This window comes from Ranitomeya variabilis, chromosome 4, assembly GCF_051348905.1.
Source record: "Ranitomeya variabilis isolate aRanVar5 chromosome 4, aRanVar5.hap1, whole genome shotgun sequence".
NCBI classification, from domain to species: domain Eukaryota; kingdom Metazoa; phylum Chordata; class Amphibia; order Anura; family Dendrobatidae; genus Ranitomeya; species Ranitomeya variabilis.
Genome location: NC_135235.1, coordinates 102,589,425 through 102,609,644, shown reverse-complemented (window position 1 = coordinate 102,609,644; position 20,220 = coordinate 102,589,425). Strand labels below are relative to the sequence as shown.

The 20,220-nt window shown below is 43.3% G+C and overlaps 1 protein-coding gene across 2 annotated transcripts in view; it reads right to left on the bottom strand.

The window, feature by feature from the left end:
- Nucleotides 1-20,220, bottom strand: part of MYPN (myopalladin) — a 285,718-nt gene that overhangs the window by 234,228 nt on the left and 31,270 nt on the right. Inside the window, exon 3 of one of the 2 annotated variants that reach the window (XM_077258986.1) lies at nucleotides 18,237-18,268. The exons of the other annotated variant lie outside the window; for it this stretch is intronic. Within the exon in view, the coding sequence (XP_077115101.1) occupies nucleotides 18,237-18,268 (32 nt within the window). The remainder of the gene's footprint in view (nucleotides 1-18,236; nucleotides 18,269-20,220) is intronic. 2 annotated transcript variants of the gene reach the window in all.

Genomic DNA, 20,220 nt, shown 5'->3' with positions numbered 1-20,220 from the left:
TCATTGCCGAGGACTTTGCCACGCACTTCAAAAATAAGATAGACCAAACAAGGCAAGTCTTTGTTGTCCAACCACCACAACCCCTTTGTATGAGAGACCAATGCCCAAACCCCATAACTTCACTCTCCAAAATCTCTGAAGGGGAGCTTGCTCATCTTCTCTCCAAATCACACCTCACCACTTGTGCACTTGACCCCATCCCATCCCACCTCCTCCCCAACCTCACCACCACACTAATGACATCCCTAACCCATCTCTTCAACCTTTCACTAACTTCTGGTACCTTCCCCTCTGCCTTCAAACATGCCACAATCACACCTATCCTCAAAAAGCCATCCCTTGACCCAAGCGGTATGTCCAGCTATAGCCCCATATCTTTGCTCCCATTTGCTTCCAAACTCCTTGAGCAGCACGTCCATGCTGAACTTTCCTCTCACTTTGCATCTAACTCTCTCTTCGACAACCTACAATCTGGCTTCCGTCCCCACCATTCCACTGAGACTGCCCTGACCAAAACTACTAATGACTTACTTACAGCCAAAGCTAACAGACAATTCTCTATACTCCTCCTCCTAGTCCTGTCCTCTGCCTTTGACACAGTTGACCACTGCCTCCTACTGCAGATCCTCTCTTCCTTTGGGGTCAAAGACCTTGCCCTATCTTGGATCTCCTCATACCTTGTCAACCGCACATTTAGCGTTTCCTACTCCCATACTACCTCTTCATCTTGCCCCCTCTCTGTTGGAGTCCCCCAAGGCTCTGTTAAAGGACCCTTACTCTTCTCAATCTATACACTCGGCCTGGGACAACTCATAAGGTCCTATGGCTTCCAGTACCATCTATATGCCGATGACACTCAGATCTACCTCTCGGGCCCAGATGTCACCTCTCTGCTCTCCAGAATCCCAGAGTGTTTATCAGCCATATCCTCCTTCTTCTCCTCTCGCTTCCTCAAGCTCAATGTGGACAAATCTGAACTCATTATCTTTCCTCCATCATATCTTCCCTATCTGATCTATCAAAATAAAGGAAATCACACTTTCTCCTGTCCCCAAAATCCGCTGCCTCGGAGTAACCCTTGACTCTGCCCTGTGCTTCAAACCGTACATCCAAGCTCTCGCCACCTCCTGTCGCCTCCAGCTCAAAAATATTTCCAGAATACGTCCTTTCCTCAACCCACACTCTACCAAAATGCTCGGGCATGCCCTAATCATCTCCTGCCTCCACTACTGCAACATACTCCTCTGTGGCCTACCTTCTAACACTCTCGCACCCCTCCAGTCCATCCTTAACTCTGCTGCCCGACTAATTAATCTCTCTCCTCGCTACACTCCTGCTTCCCCTCTTTGCAAATCCCTTCACTGGCTTCCAATTTCCCAGCGTATCCAGTTTAAATTACTAACACTGACCTACAAAGCCATCCATAATCTTTCTCCTCCATATATTTCCACACTAATCTCTAAATATCTTCCCTCACGTAATCTCCGGTCCTCCCAAGACCTCCTCCTCTCCTCTACGCTTATTTGCTCCTCACCCAATCGAATCCAAGACTTCTCCCAAATATCACCCATCCTCTGGAATTCAGTGCCCCAACACATCCGGTTAGCCACTACTTTTGGATCCTTCAAAAGAAACCTGGAAACCCACCTCTTCAAAGAAGCTTACAGCCTGTAAAGACCACCCGGCCACCTCAACACCATCGGAGCTACTGCAACCCTCGACGTACTGTCTCCTTCCCCATAATCCTGTAGAATGTAAGCCCGCATGGGCAGGGTCCTCTCCCCTCTTTACCAGTCTGTCGTTGTTAGTTTTGTTTGCTGTAAGTGATATTTGTATTTTGATGTAACCCATTCTCATGTACAGCACCATGGAATTAGTGGTGCTATATAAATAAATAAATAATAATAATTAAAAAAGAGGTTAAATAGTTTACAACCGGGAGCTAATGCTACTGAAATGCCCGCCAGGGCCATGGGGTAGGTCCAGTGCTTAAAGGGATGTGTCACGGCGGCGGCGACCCGGTCCATGGCCCTGGGCGCCCATGTAAAAGGGAATGTCTTTAAAGGGGTTGTTGAATAAAGAAATAAAGTTTGTTTATGACGCCACCTGTGGTATTCGGTCAGGGATCACCGACGCTACTCAAAGGGGTCCTCTGGAGTGACGTTGTGGCAGCAGGGATGTATGGCTTCCCACAGGTGAAACTCAGTGCCCAGGGCTCCCGGTGTATAGATAAAGATGGTGAATGATGTAGCAAGAAATGGAGGACACTAGGTTGCAATCTCTTTACCTTTTTACTGTCGAATGTCCCTTATGGAAGTGCATTGAACAGCAGGGTGCATTGCTTCTGAGGGGGGAAAAAAATCTCTTTAACCCCTTAACTCCCAAGGGTGGCTTGCACGCTAATGACCGTGCCAATTTTTACAATTCTGACCACTGTCCATTTATGAGGTTATAACTCTGGAACGCTTCAACGGATCATGATGATTCTGAGTTTGTTTTCTCATTCGTGACATATTGTACTTCATGATAGTGGTAAAACTTCTTTGATATTACCTGCGTCTATTTGTGAAGAAAATGGAAATTTGGGGAAAATGTTGAAAATTTCCAACTTTGAATTTTTATGCCCTTAAAACACAGAGATTTGTCACACAAAATACTTAATAAGTAACATTCCCCACATGTCTACTTTACATCAGCACAATTTTGGAACCAAAATTTTTTTTGTTAGGGAGTTATAAGGGTTAAAAGTTGACCAGCAATTTCTCATTTTTACAACACCATTTTGTTTTAGGGACTACATCACATTTGAAGTCACTTTGAGGGGTCTATATGATAGAAAATACCGAAGTGTGACACCATTCTAAAAACTGCACCCCTCAAGGTGCTCAAAACCACATTCAAGAAGTTTATTAACCCTTCAGGTATTTCACAAGAATTTTTGAAATGTTTAAAAAAAAATGAACATTTAACTTTTTTTACAAAACATTTACTTCAGCTCCAATTTGTTTCATTTTACCAAGGGTAACAGGAGAAATTGGACCCCAAAAGTTGTTGTACAATTTGTTCTGAGTATGCTGATACCCCATATGTGGGGGTAAACCACTGTTTGGGCGCATGGCAGAGATAGGACAGCATGTCACTTTTGGAGAGACCCTGATGTGCCTAAACATTGAAACCCCCCACAAGTGACACCATTTTGGAAAGTAGAGCCCCTAAGGAACTTATCTAGATGTGTGGTGAGCACTTTGGCCCACCAAGTGCTTCACAGAAGTTTAAAATGTAGAACAGTAAAAATAAAAAATCATATTTTTTCACAAAAATGATCTTTTCGCCCCCAATTTTTTATTTTCCTAAGGGTAACAGAAGAAATTGGACCCCAAAAGTTGTTGTGAAATTTGTCCTGAGTACGCTGATACCCCATATGTGGGGGTAAACCACTGTTTGGGTGCATGGCTGAGCTCGGAAGAGAAGGAGCGCCGTTTGACTTTTCAATGCAAAATTGAGTGGAATCGAGATAGGACACCAAGTCACGTTTGGAGCGCCCCTGATGTGCCTAAACATTGAAACCCCCCACAAGTGACAACATTTTGGAAAATAGACCCTATAAGGAACTTGTCTAGATGTGTTGTGAGAACTTTGAACCCCAAGTGTTCCACTTCAGTTTATAACGCAGAGCCGTGAAAAAAGTTGTTGTCCAATTTGTCCTGAGTACGCTGATACCCCATATGTGGGGGGGGGGGGGGGTTACCTTTTGGGCGCATGGCAGAGCTCGGAAGGCAAGGAGCGCCATTTGGAATGCAGACTTAGATGGATTGGTCTGCAGGCGTCACATTGCGTTTGCAGAGGCCCTAATGTGCCTAAACAGTGGAAACCCTGCACAAGTGACCCCATATTGGAAACTAGACCCCCCAAGGAACTTATCTAGATGTGTTGTGAGAACTTTGAACCAGGAAATTTTTCCAGGAATCATAGGATTATTTGAGCCCTGTATTCCAAAACATTGAAACATTTTTATTATAGGGAAATCAAACAGATTTCAGCAAACATATGCTTTATAATGCAGTAAACATCTGAGCTGAAATACAGCATGAAAGAATTATAGAATAGTTTACCCATCACTACACTAAGCTTCTTTAAAGGAGGGAATGTAAAAAGCTGCTCCTCTGGATTGCATTGACTGTACCAACAGCATGTGTGCAATACTAAGGAAACCCTGAACTCAGGGAATGGAACTGAGAAACTTGTAACACAATCAAAACAGTAGTGTTATTACACTTCTACCAGCAGGGGGCATACTAGTAAAGCCAAAGGGAAAGATAAGCAGAGAAAAGAAGAAAATAAACATACTGTGGAACAAACGAAACAACATTGCAACTAGGAAAAAGTATAGAAATCTCACACCCACTGTGCTTTTTTCTAAACTCAGCATAAACTGACCTGCGGTGCGTGTTTGAAATCTGCAACACGTCAATTTCTCTTGCGGGTATACAGAGTTTTATGTGCGGATTTTCCCCATAGAATTGCATTGGATGTGGAAAATCCACAAGAAAAATATGTACAGGTCCTTCTCAAAAAATTAGCATATAGTGTTAAATTTCATTATTTACCATAATGTAATGATTACAATTAAACTTTCATATATTATAGATTCATTATCCACCAACTGAAATTTGTCAGGTCTTTTATTGTTTTAATACTGATGATTTTGGCATACAACTCCTGATAACCCAAAAAACCTGTCTCAATAAATTAGCATATTTCACCCGACCAATCAAATAAAAGTGTTTTTTAATACCAAACAAAAAAAACATCAAATAATAATGTTCAGTTATGCACTCAATACTTGGTCGGGAATCCTTTGGCAGAAATGACTGCTTCAATGCGGCGTGGCATGGAGGCAATCAGCCTGTGACACTGCTGAGATGTTATGGAGGCCCAGGATGCTTCAATAGCGGCCTTAAGCTCATCCAGAGTGTTGGGTCTTGCGTCTCTCAACTTTCTCTTCACAATATCCCACAGATTCTCTATGGGGTTCAGGTCAGGAGAGTTGGCAGGCCAATTGAGCACAGTAATACCATGGTCAGTAAACCATTTACCAGTGGTTTTGGCACTGTGAGCAGGTGCCAGGTCGTGCTGAAAAATGAAATCTTCATCTCCATAAAGCATTTCAGCCGATGGAAGCATGAAGTGCTCCAAAATCTCCTGATAGCTAGCTGCATTGACCCTGCCCTTGATGAAACACAGTGGACCAACACCAGCAGCTGACATGGCACCCCACACCATCACTGACTGTGGGTACTTGACACTGGACTTCAGGCATTTTGGCATTTCCTTCTCCCCAGTCTTCCTCCAGACTCTGGCACCTTGATTTCCGAATGACATGCAAAATTTGCTTTCATCAGAAAAAAGTACTTGGGACCACTTAGCAACAGTCCAGTGCTGCTTCTCTGTAGCCCAGGTCAGGCGCTTCTGCCGCTGTTTATGGTTCAAAAGTGGCTTTACCTGGGGAATGCGGCACCTGTAGCCCATTTCCTGCACACGCCTGTGCACGGTGGCTCTGGATGTTTCCACACCAGACTCAGTCCACTGCTTCCTCAGGTTCCGGTCACCTCTTCTCGTTGTACAGCGTTTTCTGCCACATTGTTTCCTTCCAACAGACTTACCATTGAGGTGCCTTGATACAGCACTCTGGGAACAGCCTATTTGTTGAGAAATTTCTTTCTGGGTCTTACCCTCTTGCTTGAGGGTGTCAATGATGGCCTTCTTGACATCTGTCAGGTCGCTAGTCTTACCCATGATGGGGGTTTTGAGTAATGAACCAGGCAGGGAGTTTTTAAAAGCCTCAGGTATCTTTTGCATGTGTTTAGAGTTAATTAGTTGATTCAGAAGATTAGGGTAATAGGTCGTTTAGAGAACCTTTTCTTGATATGCTAATTTATTGAGACAGGTTTTTTGGGTTATCAGGAGTTGTATGCCAAAATCATCAGTATTAAAACAATAAAAGACCTGACAAATTTCAGTTGGTGGATAATGAATCTATAATATATGAAAGTTTAATTGTAATCATTACATTATGGTAAATAATGAAATTTAACACTATATGCTAATTTTTTGAGAAGGACCTGTAGATGTGCTTTTAGTGCGTTTTAACTGCTGAAATGCTCTTTGGCTATGTGCACACATTGTGGATTTGCCTCTGGAATTTTTTGTGCGGATTCTGCATCTCTTGGCAGAAAACGCAGTTGCGGATTTGATGCGTTTTTTATGCGGATTTTGTGCGGATTTCATGCTTTTTTACCCCTGCTGATTTCTATAATGGAATGGATACAAAAACGCTGCAGATTCGCACAAATAAATGACATGCTCCTTCTTTTAATCCGCAGCTTTTCCCTGCGGAATTTTCCGCACCATTAGCACAGCATTTTTTTTCCATTGATTTACATTGTACTGTAAATCACTTGCGGATCTGCAGCGTTTCTGCACAGTAAAAAATGCTGCGGATCCGCAGGAAAACCGCAACATGTGCACATACCCTAAATACCCAAGTAGTCTTGTCAAAGCCAAAGACAAGGAAGTATCAAAAACAAAGCAGTTTATTTAACCCCTTAGTGACAGAGCCAATTTGGTACTTAATGACCGAGCCAATTTTTACAATTCTGACCACTGTCACTTTATGAGGTGATAAATCTGGAACGCTTTAACGGATCCCACTGATTCTGAGTTTTTTCGTGACATATTGTACTTCATGTTAGTGGTAACAGTTCTTCAATATTACATGCTATTATTTATGAAAAAAACGGAAATATGGCAAAAAAATTTAAAATTTTGCAATTTTCAAACTTTTAATTTTTATACCCTCAAATCAGAGAGATATGTGACACAAAATAGTTAATAAATAACATTTCCCACATGTCTACTTTACATCAGCACAATTTTGTAAACAATTTTTTTTTTTGTTAGGAAGTTATAAGGGTTAAAAGTTGACCAGCGATTTCTCATTTTTACAACAAAATTTACAAAACCATTTTTTTAGGGACCATCTCACATTTAAAGTCACTTTGAGGGGTGTACATTACAGAAAATACCCAAACTTGACACCATTCTAAAAACTACACCCCTCAAGGTGCTCAAAACCACATTCAAGAAGATTATTAACCCTTGATGTGCTTCACAGCAACTGAAACAATGTGGAAGGAAAAAATGAACATTTAACTTTTTTTTGCAAACATTTTACTTCAAAACCAATTTTTTTTATTTTCACAATGTAAAAAAGAGAAAATGAACAACAAAATTTGTTGTGCAATTTCTCCTGAATACGCCGATACCCCATATGTGGGGGTAAACCAGAATTGGCTGGAATTGAGATCGGACGCATGTCGTGTTTGGAGAGCCCCTGATGTGCCTAAACAGTGGAAACCCCCACAAGTGACACCATTTTGGAAACTAGACCCCTTAAGGAACTTATCTAGATGTGTGGTGAGCACTTTGAACCCCCAAGTGCTTCACAGAGGTTTATAACGTAGAGCCGTGAAAATAAAAAAATCAAATTTTTTTACACAAAAATGATCTTTTCGCCCACAAATTCTTAATTTCACAAGGGTAACAGGAGAAATTTGACCCCAAAAGTTGTTGTGCAATTTGTCGTGAATACGCCAATACCCCGTATGCAGGGGGGACCACTGTTTGGGCACACATGTAGTCTCTTATCTTAATTTTGCTCGTTCGCCTTTTTACCATCATACCCTCAGTCCTTCATAACAATATCTTGCCTCCTCGATTGATCATAATGTACAATGTTTTTGAGTTGATGATGTTGCCGGTATAACTATGTGGTGTCATCATAATATCATTTATGACAATCTTTACTTATCTAGTATTGCTCTTTCTGTTGTATATACTTTTGTTTCTTTAATATTTATGTTTATGCACATTTATTTTGTTCCTGTAGAACACTGATGAAGGTCCTTGCAGACCAAAACGTTTGTGACTACTGTATGTATTAAATATCCCCTTTTGCATCACATCTATTGGAGTGTGTTAAATTTATAATATTCCCCACTCAAGATCAGACTGCTGAGTCGGCTGCACAGGCCATCTGTGGAGACTTCATCCGGGTGTACGGCTGTCCGAAGAGGATTCATTCCGATCAGGATGTTGGTTTCCAAGGCCGAGTAATGGAGGAGCTGCACTGCCTGTACCAGATTGAGAAGTCCAGGACAATGCCCTATCATCCCCAAGGGAACAGAGATTGTGAACGCTTCAACCGGACGCTGATCCAAATGTTGAGAAAGTTGGAAGAAGACAGGAAAGTCCGTTGGCCTGAGTATGTGGCTGAGCTGGTCTGGCTGTACAACAATTGAGTGCACAGTATGACCAGATACACCCTGTATACCATGCTGTTCGGGCGAAAAGCACGGGAGATTACGGAATTGGATCCTGTAGAGGACTACCCACGGACGGGGATGTCTTCCAGGGTCCGAAAACATCGGCTGGTGCAGACCAGGTTTCGAGAGGGACAGCTCTCAAGGCTGGAAACCGTATGTTGGTCAGAGATAAGCGACCTCGAGGCAAGTTGGAACACCGCTGGGAAAAGACTCCTTATCGGGTGAAATGCCGTGCTAGATCCAATGGTCCCGTTTATGAAGTTCAACCCGAAGGCGAAGAAGGGATGCCTACCCGAATAGTCCACCAAAGTATGTTGCGCCCTTGCCTGTCCCAAGACTCCGAAGCAGGGAAGAAAATATCAAGTGCTCCTGCAACGCTTACCCCTATGGTTCTTGATTTGACTTAGAAGAAGGAATTGAGGGTTCACTGATTAAATATGCTGATGACACAAAGCTAGGAGGGATAGCTAATACGGTACTAGAGAAGAGAGAGGATTCAAAAATATATAAATAAACGAGCAGTGGGCAGCAACTAACAGAATGGTTTTTAACAAGGAAAAATGCAAAGTACTACATCTGGGGGCAATAAAAATGAAAAAGCATATACAGAATGGGAGGAATAGGGTTAAGCAATAGCACATGTGAAAAAGACTTGGGTATACTAATAGATCATAAACTGAACATGAGTCAACAGTGTGATGCAGCAGCAAAAAATGTAAATGCAATTCTGGGATGTATCAACAGATGCATACAGAAGCATACAGTCTAGATCACGCAAAGTCATTATTGCCCTCTACTCCTCATTGGTCAGACCTCATCTGGAATACTGTGTCCAGTTTTGGGCATCACATTTTAAAAAAGACATCAACAAACTGGAGCAAGTTCAGAGAAGAGCAACCAGAATGGTGTCTGCAAACCATGTCCTATGAGAAACGGTTACTGGATTTTGGAATATTTAGCTTGCAAAAAAGAAGACTGAGACGAGACCTAATTGTTGTCTACAAATATCTCAAGGGCTGTCACATTGTAGAAGGATCATCTTTATTTTCATTTGTACAAGGAAAGACTAGAAGCAATGGGATGAAACTGAATGGGAGGAGACACAGATTAGATATTAGAAAAAACTTTCTGACAGTTAGGGTGATCAATGAGTGGAACAGGCTGCCACGAGAGGTGGTGAGTTCTCCTTCAAAGGAAGTCTTCAAACAGAGGCTGGACAGACATCTGTCTGGGATGATTTAGTGAATCCTGCTTTGAGCAGGGGGTTGGACCAGATGACCCAGGAGGTCCCTTCCAACTTTACCATTCTATGATTCTATGATTCTAGGACATGTTTGTCCCATTACCTGAAAGGGATGGCTCATTGTCTGGGAATCCCGAGGAAGTATGTGGGACCGAAACTCCAGAGACGGCTGCTCCAGAGAACTCAGGCGAAACCCCATCTTCCACACTTCAACCTGTATCTACCACTCAACCCAAGTTACGTCGTACCAAGCGGACGACTGCTACAATACCCCCCTCTTGATATGAACAACACCAATTTATTTGGCAGCGGATTATTCCAGAGATGGAAGAATGCAACTGTCTACTACAGGAACTCTCGCCGGTGTAATGGTGAGCTAAAGGAGAGGGGGAGTGTAAGTAGGAAGACTGGGCTGCGGGCACCTGTACTGTGTCAGAACTGTTGAGGCTGGGTCCCAGGTTGTCCGGGGGAAAGAATAGGGAACCAGACAGACCTTTTCACCCGGAAGAAGGTTACGTGGCAAACAAAAAAAGCATGCATAGCAACGAGCAGTTTCCCGCCGATGGAGACAGAGCAGGTGTGTGCACAGCATGTTCCGCTTAGCGTGCAGCAGCTCTGCAACGTACCGCGGGCGGCTACACACGAGAACACCACTGGCACCAGCAGCAGCGGAAGAGTCGTGGTCTCTGTTAAGCTGAGTGCTGCGCGCGGGCATAGGAAAGAGGGCCGTGTTCAGGACTGTTCATTGTGGCCCTCTTTGCGAGACAGCACCCCACAGTTCTCCCTTGACAATAGACTGTACGCAACTCCTTTGACTTTGGCTGCACAAGTTTATGGAATGTTGGCTCAACGGGTAAAACCAGAGATTGCCTGCTGCCGCCAGAAGATATACTGTGAGATGTAGAATTTCCCCTGAGGACATTGCATTGGCCGTTGCTGGGACTACAACCCTCATCAGATCATCCGTAGCCGATGATGCCACGAACACAGTAAGTTTATCAGGTGGACTGTTTTTTACGTTTGTTGTCATCTATTTTCTCTGCCATTTGCCATTTAACTGTTCATCTCCCTGCGAGGAGTATTTTCACTGTTAAATTAAATTTCTAACTCTTGCTCTGCCATTCTTGCGTCACTGCATTCCGCAACTTGCTTACACCAGTAGCATGGACTCTTCACTGGTCCAAAGTGTGAGTACTCTGAGGATGCTAGCAGCAGCTTTTGCTAAGCAAATAGGCATCTGAAAACACCCCAAACTGGTTAATTCCTCTGGCTAGCTTTAGAGAACTACAATAAGGTTTTAAAGCAGTGGTCCCTAGCATGTGGCTCGGGATCCATATGTGACTAGCAGGTCCATGATGTGCGGTTCATGGCTGTCTGCCGGCTTGGGGTTTAGCTGTAAATCAAGCACCGAGGGTGTTGTTCCAGATACAGGAGTCACGGACAGGAAAAGAACCAATTTCACACAGTCCACTTTCTGTAACTATTTTACTTAAAGATTCAATTATTCCTACTCGATTTTGATAACCACACCAAGAGCACACATCAAACAAACATTTCGCCAGAAGGCTATATCCTCTGTGCTGAACAGCTCGGCACCCAAGAGAACTGTTTCTGTTATATTCTTAATGTAAATTGACCTGTTGGCGTGCCCATCTGAACTGGCTGCCGTTACCTTATTACACCCTGAGAGAAGCTGGTTTGATTAAATGTATGCAAAGCACGGGCTCACATGCGGTTCAGCACAGTTATTCTCAATGCTAAGAATACATACTTCTATACCTATTTCCCAATCAAATATTCCTCACCTGTTCTGGTGTAATCTCAAGAAAACTAGAGGAAAAGTCCGTCCTCGACTATATTAACCCCTTAGTGACAGAGCCAATTTGGTACTTAATGACCGAGCCAATTTTTACAATTCTGACCACTGTCACTTTATGAGGTTATATGTTATGATCTGGTGGCCTAAGAGCAGCATGAGACGTACTCTGGAGAAGGTGGTACCTGTACTGACCGCAGACCCTGAACTTAACACCGCAACTAGAAGTAGCCGTGGAATGTACCTAGCGCTCCCTAGACATCTCGACACAGCCGGAGGACTAATTACCCCTAGAGATAGAAGAGGGAAAACTATCTTGCCTCAGAGAAAATCCCCAAAAGATAGGCAGCCCCCCACAAATATTGACTGTGAGAGGAGAGGGAAAAAACATACACAGACGGAAATGAGAATTTAGCAAAGGAGGCCACTTCTAGCTAAATAGAAAGGATAGGACAGAGTACTATGCGGTCAGTATTAAAACACTAGAAAATATCCACCACAGAAAATACAAAATCTCCACAGCTAACTAAAGATATGGAGGGTATATCTGCATCTCCAGAGTTACCAGCTTGGCTAAACAAATCCTTATACAGACCAAGCTGGAACAGAAAAATCAAGGCCAGAACTTATCTTTGTTGAAATGAACTGCAAAGCAGAAGAGACCAGGCAGGCAAGTGAATCCTCCAGGAACAATGGACAACTGGCACTGACTAAAGGGTGAAGCAAGACTAAATAGCCCAGTCAAAATTGCAAAAAGTGAACACACCTGATAACTGCTGCGATTCAGAGACAGCAGCGCTACCACTTACAACCACCGGAGGGAGCCCAAGAGCAGAATTCACAACAGTTATAACTCTGGAATGCTTTAACGGATCCCGCTGATTCTGAGATTGTTTTTTTGTGACATATTGTACTTCATGTCAGTGGTAACATTTCTTCGATATTACTTGCGATTATTTATGAAAAAAACGGAAATATGGCAAAAAAAATTAAATTTTTGCAATTTTCAAAATTTGTATTTTTATGCCCTTAAATCACAGAGATATGTCAAGAAAAATAGTTAATAAATAACATTTCCCACATGTCTACTTTACATCAGCACAATTTTGGAACCAATTTTTTTGTTTGTTAGGGAGTTATAAGGGTTAAAAGTTGACCAGCAATTTCTCATTTTTACAACACCATTTTTTTTAGGGACCACATCACATTTGAAGTCATTTTGAGGGGTCTATATGATAGAAAATAACCAAGTGTGACACCATTCTAAAAACTGAACACCTCAAGGTGCTCAAAACCACATTCAAGAAGTTTATTAACCCTTTACGTGCTTCACAGGAGCTGAAACAATGTGGAAGGAAAAAATGAACATTTAACTTTTTTTTGCAAACATTTTACTTCAGAACCATTTTTTTTATTTTCACAAGTGTATAAACAGAAATTTAACCATAAATTTTGTTGTGTAATTTCTCCTGAATACGCTGATACCCCATATGTGGGGGTAAACCACTGTTTGGGCACACCGTAGAGCTTGGAAGTGAAGGAGCGCCGTTTGACTTTTTCAATGCAGAATTGGCTGGAATTGAGATTGGATGCCATGTCACGTTTAGAGGGCCCCTGATGTGCCTAAACAGTGGAAACTCCCCACAAGTGACACCATTTTGGAAACTAGACCCCTTAAGGAACTTATCTAGATATGTAGTGAGCACTTTGAACCCCCAAGTGCTTCACAGAAGTTTATAATGCAGAGTCGTGAAAATAAAAAATATTTTTGTTTTCCACAAAAAAGATTTTTTAGCCCCCAAGTTTTTATTTTCACAAGGGTATCAAAAGAAACTGGACCCCAAAAGTTGTTGTACAATTTGTCCTGAGTATGATGGTACCCCATATGTGGGGGTAAACCACTGTTTGGGTGCACGGCAGAGCTCGGAAGGGAAGGAGCCGTTTTGGAATGCAGACTTTGATAGAATGGTCTGTGGGCGTTCTGTTGCGTTTGCAGGGCCCCTGATGTACCTAAACAGTAGAAACCCCCAACAAGTGACCCCATTTTGGAAACTAGACCCCCCAAGGAACTTATCTAGATATGTGGTGAGAACTTTGAATGCCCAAGTGCTTCACAGAAGTTTATAATGCAGAGTCGTGAAAATAAAAAATATTTTTTTTCCACAAAAAAATTTTTTTAGCCCCCGAGTTTTTATTTTCACAAAAGTAACAGGAGAAATTGGACCCCAAAAGTTGTTGTCCAATTTATCCCGAGTACGCTGATGCCCCATATGTGGGGGTAAACCACTGTTTGGGCGCACGGCACAGCTCAGAAGGGAGGGAGCACCATTTGACTTTTTGAGCACAAAATTGGCTGTCGTGTTTGGAGACCCCCTGATGTACCTAAACAGTGGAAACCCCCCAATTCTAACTCCAACCCTAACCCCAATGCACCCCTAACCGTAATCCCAACCCGATCCATAATCCTATTCACAACCCTAACCCCCAAACAACCCTAATCTCAACCCTAAACACAACCCTAACCCTATTCCCAATACACCCCTAACCCTAATCCCAACCCTAACCTTAACCCTAATCCCAAACATAACCCTAATCCCAAACATAACCCTAATACCAACCCTAATCCAAACCCTAATCCCAACTCTAACCCTAACTTTAGCCTCAACCCTAGCCCTAACTTTAGCCCCAACCCTAGCCCTAACTTTAGCCCCAACCCTAACCCTAACCCTAACTTTAGCCCCAACCCTAGCCCTAACCCTAACTTTAGCCCTAACCCTAACCCTAAATTTAGCCCCAACCCTAACCCTAAATTTAACCCTAACCCTAGCCCTAACTTTAGCCCCAACCCTAACCCTAGCCCTAAGGCTACTTTCACACTTGCGTCGTGTGGCATCCATCGCAATCTGTTGTTTTGGACAAAAAACGGATCCTGCAAATGTGCCCGCAGGATGCCTTTTTTGCCCACAGACTTGTATTGCCGACGGATGGCCACACGTCGTGTCCGTCGTGCACTAGATCCGTTGTGTTTTGGCGGACCGTCGTCACAAAAAAAGTTCAATGTAACCTTTTTTTGTACGTCGCGTCTGCCATTTTCGCTCATGCGTGGCCGTAACTCTGCCCCCTCCTCCCCAGAACATAGACTGGGCAGCGCATGCATTGGAAAACTGCATCCGCTGCCCACGTTTTGCACAATTTTCACAACGTGCATCGGTACGTCGGGCCGACGCATTGCGACGGCCCCGTACCGACGCAAGTGTGAAAGAAGCCTAACCCTAGCCCTAACCCTAGCCCTAACCCTAAATTTAGCCCCAACCCTAACCCTAACCCTAAATTTAGCCCCAACCCTAACCCTAATTTTAGCCCCAACTCCTCTCTCCTGCCGGCCGGCAGATGGCAGCAGAGAGCGGGCGCACTGCGCATGCGCCCACCATTTTCTTTCCATAGGAAGAAGCCGGCGGGCAGAAGGGGATGCAGGAGGACCCAGGGACACCGGTAAGTGTGATAGGGTCCCCGAATCCCCCTATCTCTCTGTCCTCTGATGTGCGATCACTTCAGAGGATAGAGAATGACCGATCGCTTTTTTTTTTTTTTGCGACCGCCGGTAAACAGTTAATTACCGGCGATCGCAAAACAGGGGTCGGTAAGAACTGACCCCGATCATGTTCTTTGGGGTCTACCCCCGGCAGCCAAGACCCCAAAGATCCTCCGGGTGCCGGCCGGCGGGTGCACTGCGCATGCGCCCGCCATTTTTTTGCCGGAAGAAGATGGTGGCACCCATCAGGAGCTACAAGGAGCACCGGGGGAGGCAGGTGAGTATCGGGGGGCTATCAGGGACCCCATTTCTCTGTCCTCTGATGTGCGATCACATCGGAGGACAGAGAAATTAAAAGGGAGATCGCGTTGTTTTGTTTTTTTGCGATCACCGGTAAACGGTTAATTACCGGCGATCGCAACTCGGAGGTCAGTAAAAAAACCCCGAATCATGTTCTCTGGGGTCTCGGCTACCCCCGGCAACCGAGACCCCAGAGAAAATCCGACTCTGGGGGGCACTATTCACTTTTTCCACAGAGCCATTAATTAACAGCGCTGTGGTTTAAGTACCCTTAACTGCCGCCGTTAAAAGGCGTATCGGTGGTCGTTAAGGGGTTAAGAATATTCCAAAATTAACCATATTTGCATACATATCAGCAAAGGTGCCGTGGACAGTGTGTTGGAGCTGAAGCATTGCTCTGTTTTATATTGTTCCATGGAGACTGCTCTTCCAGACAAATAGGAAACACAAGTCTTTTCTGGTGTTCGCTGCATACTGTGTCAGCACCAAAGAGTACCATAGAATATTCAGTCACTGAACCGCAAAAGAATGAGGTCCGTAAAGTCAATATACGTAACTAACTATAGGCCTTGTATCTCTTGGCGCCAAAAATGTATTGTGATGCATGCATGTTTACTTACTGCGGCATCGCAGTGGGCTTTAGAGTGCTTTTGCTGGGTTTACTCCGAACAAAATAATCAGCACACACAGGCGGAGCTTCTCCAGCTGTTGAGCAATACTGAGGATGCTTGTGGTGTGACTCTCTCACGGGGCGTAGCACCTCTCTCTCCAGGTCCCAGTCCCACTGTTCCTTAACAGCTTGTACGGCAGGAATTCCCTCGCATCAGGACTGGTTTAGAACCATGACCAGCTCAGCTCCAATCTGCAGCTGCTTCTAACTCAGAGGGGTTCTGTCATGAGAGGATATAATTGGATCCTTCTCCAGCACAGCCTCACTGACCCCTCATTCCTGCAGACTCTGCACAAGATGGCCGTGCTTCCTTTTCATGTGTTTCATTTTATATAATCCTACTAAAACATCTTATGGGCATAACACAGTCTCTTAACCATGTTCAAGAACAGCGACATCTTGTGGCCAGTTAACAAAATTAACTATAAAGAAACAAATATAGTTACAGCAAGTACAGGGATTATTCAGGCGTGCATACAAGTATCCTCAATTATACCACCCTGGTGGGCCGACATACATCTCACATGCCACCCCACTGGAGGTTGATGCCCTCAGCAACCCTTCCTATACAAATTCGTCTTGCGCATAGTGCTGTGGAGGTACACCAGCATTAGATCTATTTGTCCTATGCAGAGTTGTAGGACCAGACGCGGTGGGCCAACGCACATCTCACATAGCACCAAATCTAGCAACCAGCTATGGAGAAAAGATCTCCTGATTGTGACTTGTGAGTAGCCCAGATGAGAAGAGCAGATCTGAAAGTAAATATCCTTGCAGGGGTGACAGAGGAGGGAAATACAGAGGAGGGAAATAAATATTGTAAGCTAAAGACAGGAAGATACTGATAGTTTTAGGGGTGCTTGAAGCTGGATACAATGGTGTGGTGCAAGTGTCTGGTTTTGGGAATACCGAACAGGGGGTTAAGTGGGAACCCTTAGATGTAAGTATACTGCCTATATGGGAAAGGGGCACAAGATCACAGTTAGCTTTCTGTGGGAAAACTTTAGCTATCATTACACTGATCACTGTAACTTCTGAGTGTCACTACTGTGGGGGATGGAGGAAGGCTCTCTAGGTGGCTCGCGATTATCTCCCAGAATTGAACTTTGCTCTCAGGGTTGAAAACGTTGGGGGCTGCTGCTCTAAAGCATAAAGCCTACAAATGCTGCGCGCACCCTACCACGCAGGGTGGTCAATAATATATGCAACCTGGCTAGCTGTACAAATTAAAAATAAAAATCCCTCTGTTCTTGAGAATGGAGAGGATCTTTAATAGGAGTCAAATTGTCTTTCAACCAGGCGGCAACATTATACTTTTGTCTGTGAGGCCTTTAATCAAAAGACAATAACAATAAAGGACTTTTCAATATAGGTGGCAGAATTTCACTATCAGTATGTTATGCTTGTCATCCTCAATTTGGCAAAAAAACCTCAAAACACATACTTAATAGCTTTTTAGCAAACATATACAGTGTGTTCTTTATATATCATGCAGTTGGTTAAATTCCATACACCTGTAAGGTTTTTAAAGTGTTAATCCCAAAAAGTCAAGTTTTTACCTATCCATAGAGATCACTCCTATGAAACATCAAAAATGGGCTTTGGAGCCCCTGTCCTGAATTGAATGGACATGTCATGCTTGGCCTCCACTCCATTCAGTGTCAATGAGACTGCCAGAAATAGCCAAGTGCAGAGTTCAGAAGCCCCACAGAAAATGATTTAAGTGGTTGCCAAGCACCTCCGATCCATCCAGGATTTGGCTGCAGAGCTCCATTCTCAGGATTCCAAAGCCCCGATCTCGAGATTGTGGCGGGTTCTAGCCATTCAACTCTGCAGCAATCAGAAAGTATTCCCCTATTGTATATATACAGATAACTTGATTTTTGGGAAATAACCCTTTAATTATTTTATATATATTTTATTAGCAATTTGTCCACTATCCTCTTAAAGCAGATACATTATGTTACCTGTAAATATATATATTGTGCATACTGGCTTGTTAAAATTTCTTTATACATATATCAAACCAATCTCGTTTATCTAAAATTTTGGGCATAACTGACTAAATATGATAATCCCCATATATAATAAACAGTAGAGAGTGTATAAAAAAAGGTTTGGAGCTTTGAAGAACTGTTGACATAACAGGGCGTGAAATCGTGGTAGGAATGATATATAAATATAAAGTATAAATAAGTATTAATATATTAACAAAAATTTTTTGAATAGTGAAAATGTCATGCTTTGGTTCCATAAGGATTTGGGTTATTAAATAAAGGAAGATAACTCACTCATCTTCTTTTTGCTGAGAAATTTCCTGACCCTAAAAAATAGATGATATAGATATTATTTTGCAAATAGAAAGGTTTTTGAAGTTATGTAAAAAAAAGTGCCTGCAGGAACAATGTGTCGTCATGAACAAAACTGTACAAAATCCACTTGGAGGAATCTTTCGATGTTCTGGTAGGGCAGCAGTGGTGTGGTGTAGTTGAGATGATCCTCAGAAACAGATGATGATCCTTAGAGACAGATGCCCGCGCCATACAGTGAAGTAGGCACCATGATGGGTTTATAGTAGATCAAGCATTAACTCTTGAACATTGAATGACCCAGCCCATTGGGTGCAACTGCTTGGGTGCAACCAGGATTCATTAAGGTAAAAAGCTTTATGAAGAACTGATACTGTTGATAAAGAAACCATTTCATCTTCTCTCAATACTATGAATCATCCAAAGAGAACAAAAAAAAATTCACCAGCATCAATGGAATTTTTTTTTAATTGGCATCAGTAGATGGAGTTAATGTCAAGGACCAGGTGACCGACCTGTACACGTGTCCGGTATGGTGCAATGCGGGACGTGGGTGGCGGCACCCGGAGGACGAGGTTGCCTGACTGCCGACATGCAGGACCTGTGGCACGTGACCGCAAGGGGAGGGGCCGAGGTGGGGCCAGCCACGGGAGCGGAACACAGCAGAGACTGACGGGAAAGGTAAAAAGTGAGGAAGCCAACAAGCACACACTCAGAGGGGTAAACCAGTACAGGCAGAAGTCAGAAAACCGATTAGGCAATACGGGTACCAAGGGCAGAGACAGAAGGGTAGTCAAGGATCAAGCCAGAGTCAGTACCATAGAACCAAACAGCACAGCACCAAATCAACAGGCAAGAGCAAAGTGGGGGACAGACCGGATCAGCAACAGGATATAATCTCACAGAGCAGGCATAAGGCACAAGCATGCAAAAACACCAGGGTCAACTAACTCAGCCAAGGGCAGGAGTATAACTGACAAGGATTTGAGCTAACCAAGGCAATAAAAAGCCCTCCCAGATCCAGAAAGAGGCCACGATAATTAACCCCTGGCGCGTCCAAAAGCTACCATAGGATCATGACAGTTTACTTATCAACCCACACTGGGGTCTTCTCAAACAACAAAGAACAATGTGTAAATCAATATGAGCCAAGTAAAGAGGTCACATCAATGCCAGTGAATCTTTCTTATGTCTCTGTAGGATCCACTGAGGATGAGTTTCCTACACCATTGATTGTGATGTGCCTATGATTGGAATGGTTTTGGTGAGTGAGTGCAATACCTTTCTGGATAGTACCCAAAATGGCAAATGTATTTTGGCTGTTAATGCTCTTGCATAATGAAATACAGCCGCTATGTTAGTATTTATGGCCATAATTTCTGAATGCCATCAAATTGTTTGCTACTCAGCTCAGGGTACACCTCATTATTACGTAGTCTATAGAGGAACAAAGCTTTTTACAATCATCAAAGTCTCTTCTTAGCTAATGCTACTTGACCACTCAATGGTCATTGGAATTAATAAATCTCACTTTTTTCTCTAAAACAATGGTTTTAAAGGCTCCCTAGATAGTAGGTGAAAGTAGTCTGAACTTTCTGATTTGAGCATTGAATGGGATCAGCTGATCATCGAATGTATATGGGGGACTTTTCTGGGAAAGGTGATATAGGAGAAGAGATGGATCAAGCAATTGGATGTTTTATGCCAAAACCTTTTGTTTTAAGGGGAGGTACCATAAGTTTCCGCGAGAGGTGTGTGTCAGTAGCCTTCTCCCCTCCCCTCATTAAAAAAACATGACTGCTCAGCCAATCCAAGTGCTCCTGATCATGGTTGATTTGAGAAAGGTAACTGTCTACTGAATCATAAAAGATATTAGATCCCCCAGGATAGAGATGAAGATACAATTTCTTTTACTGTATACTAGACAGTTACTCCTGGAAAATCTAGAGCCGCTCCTTGTACTGTA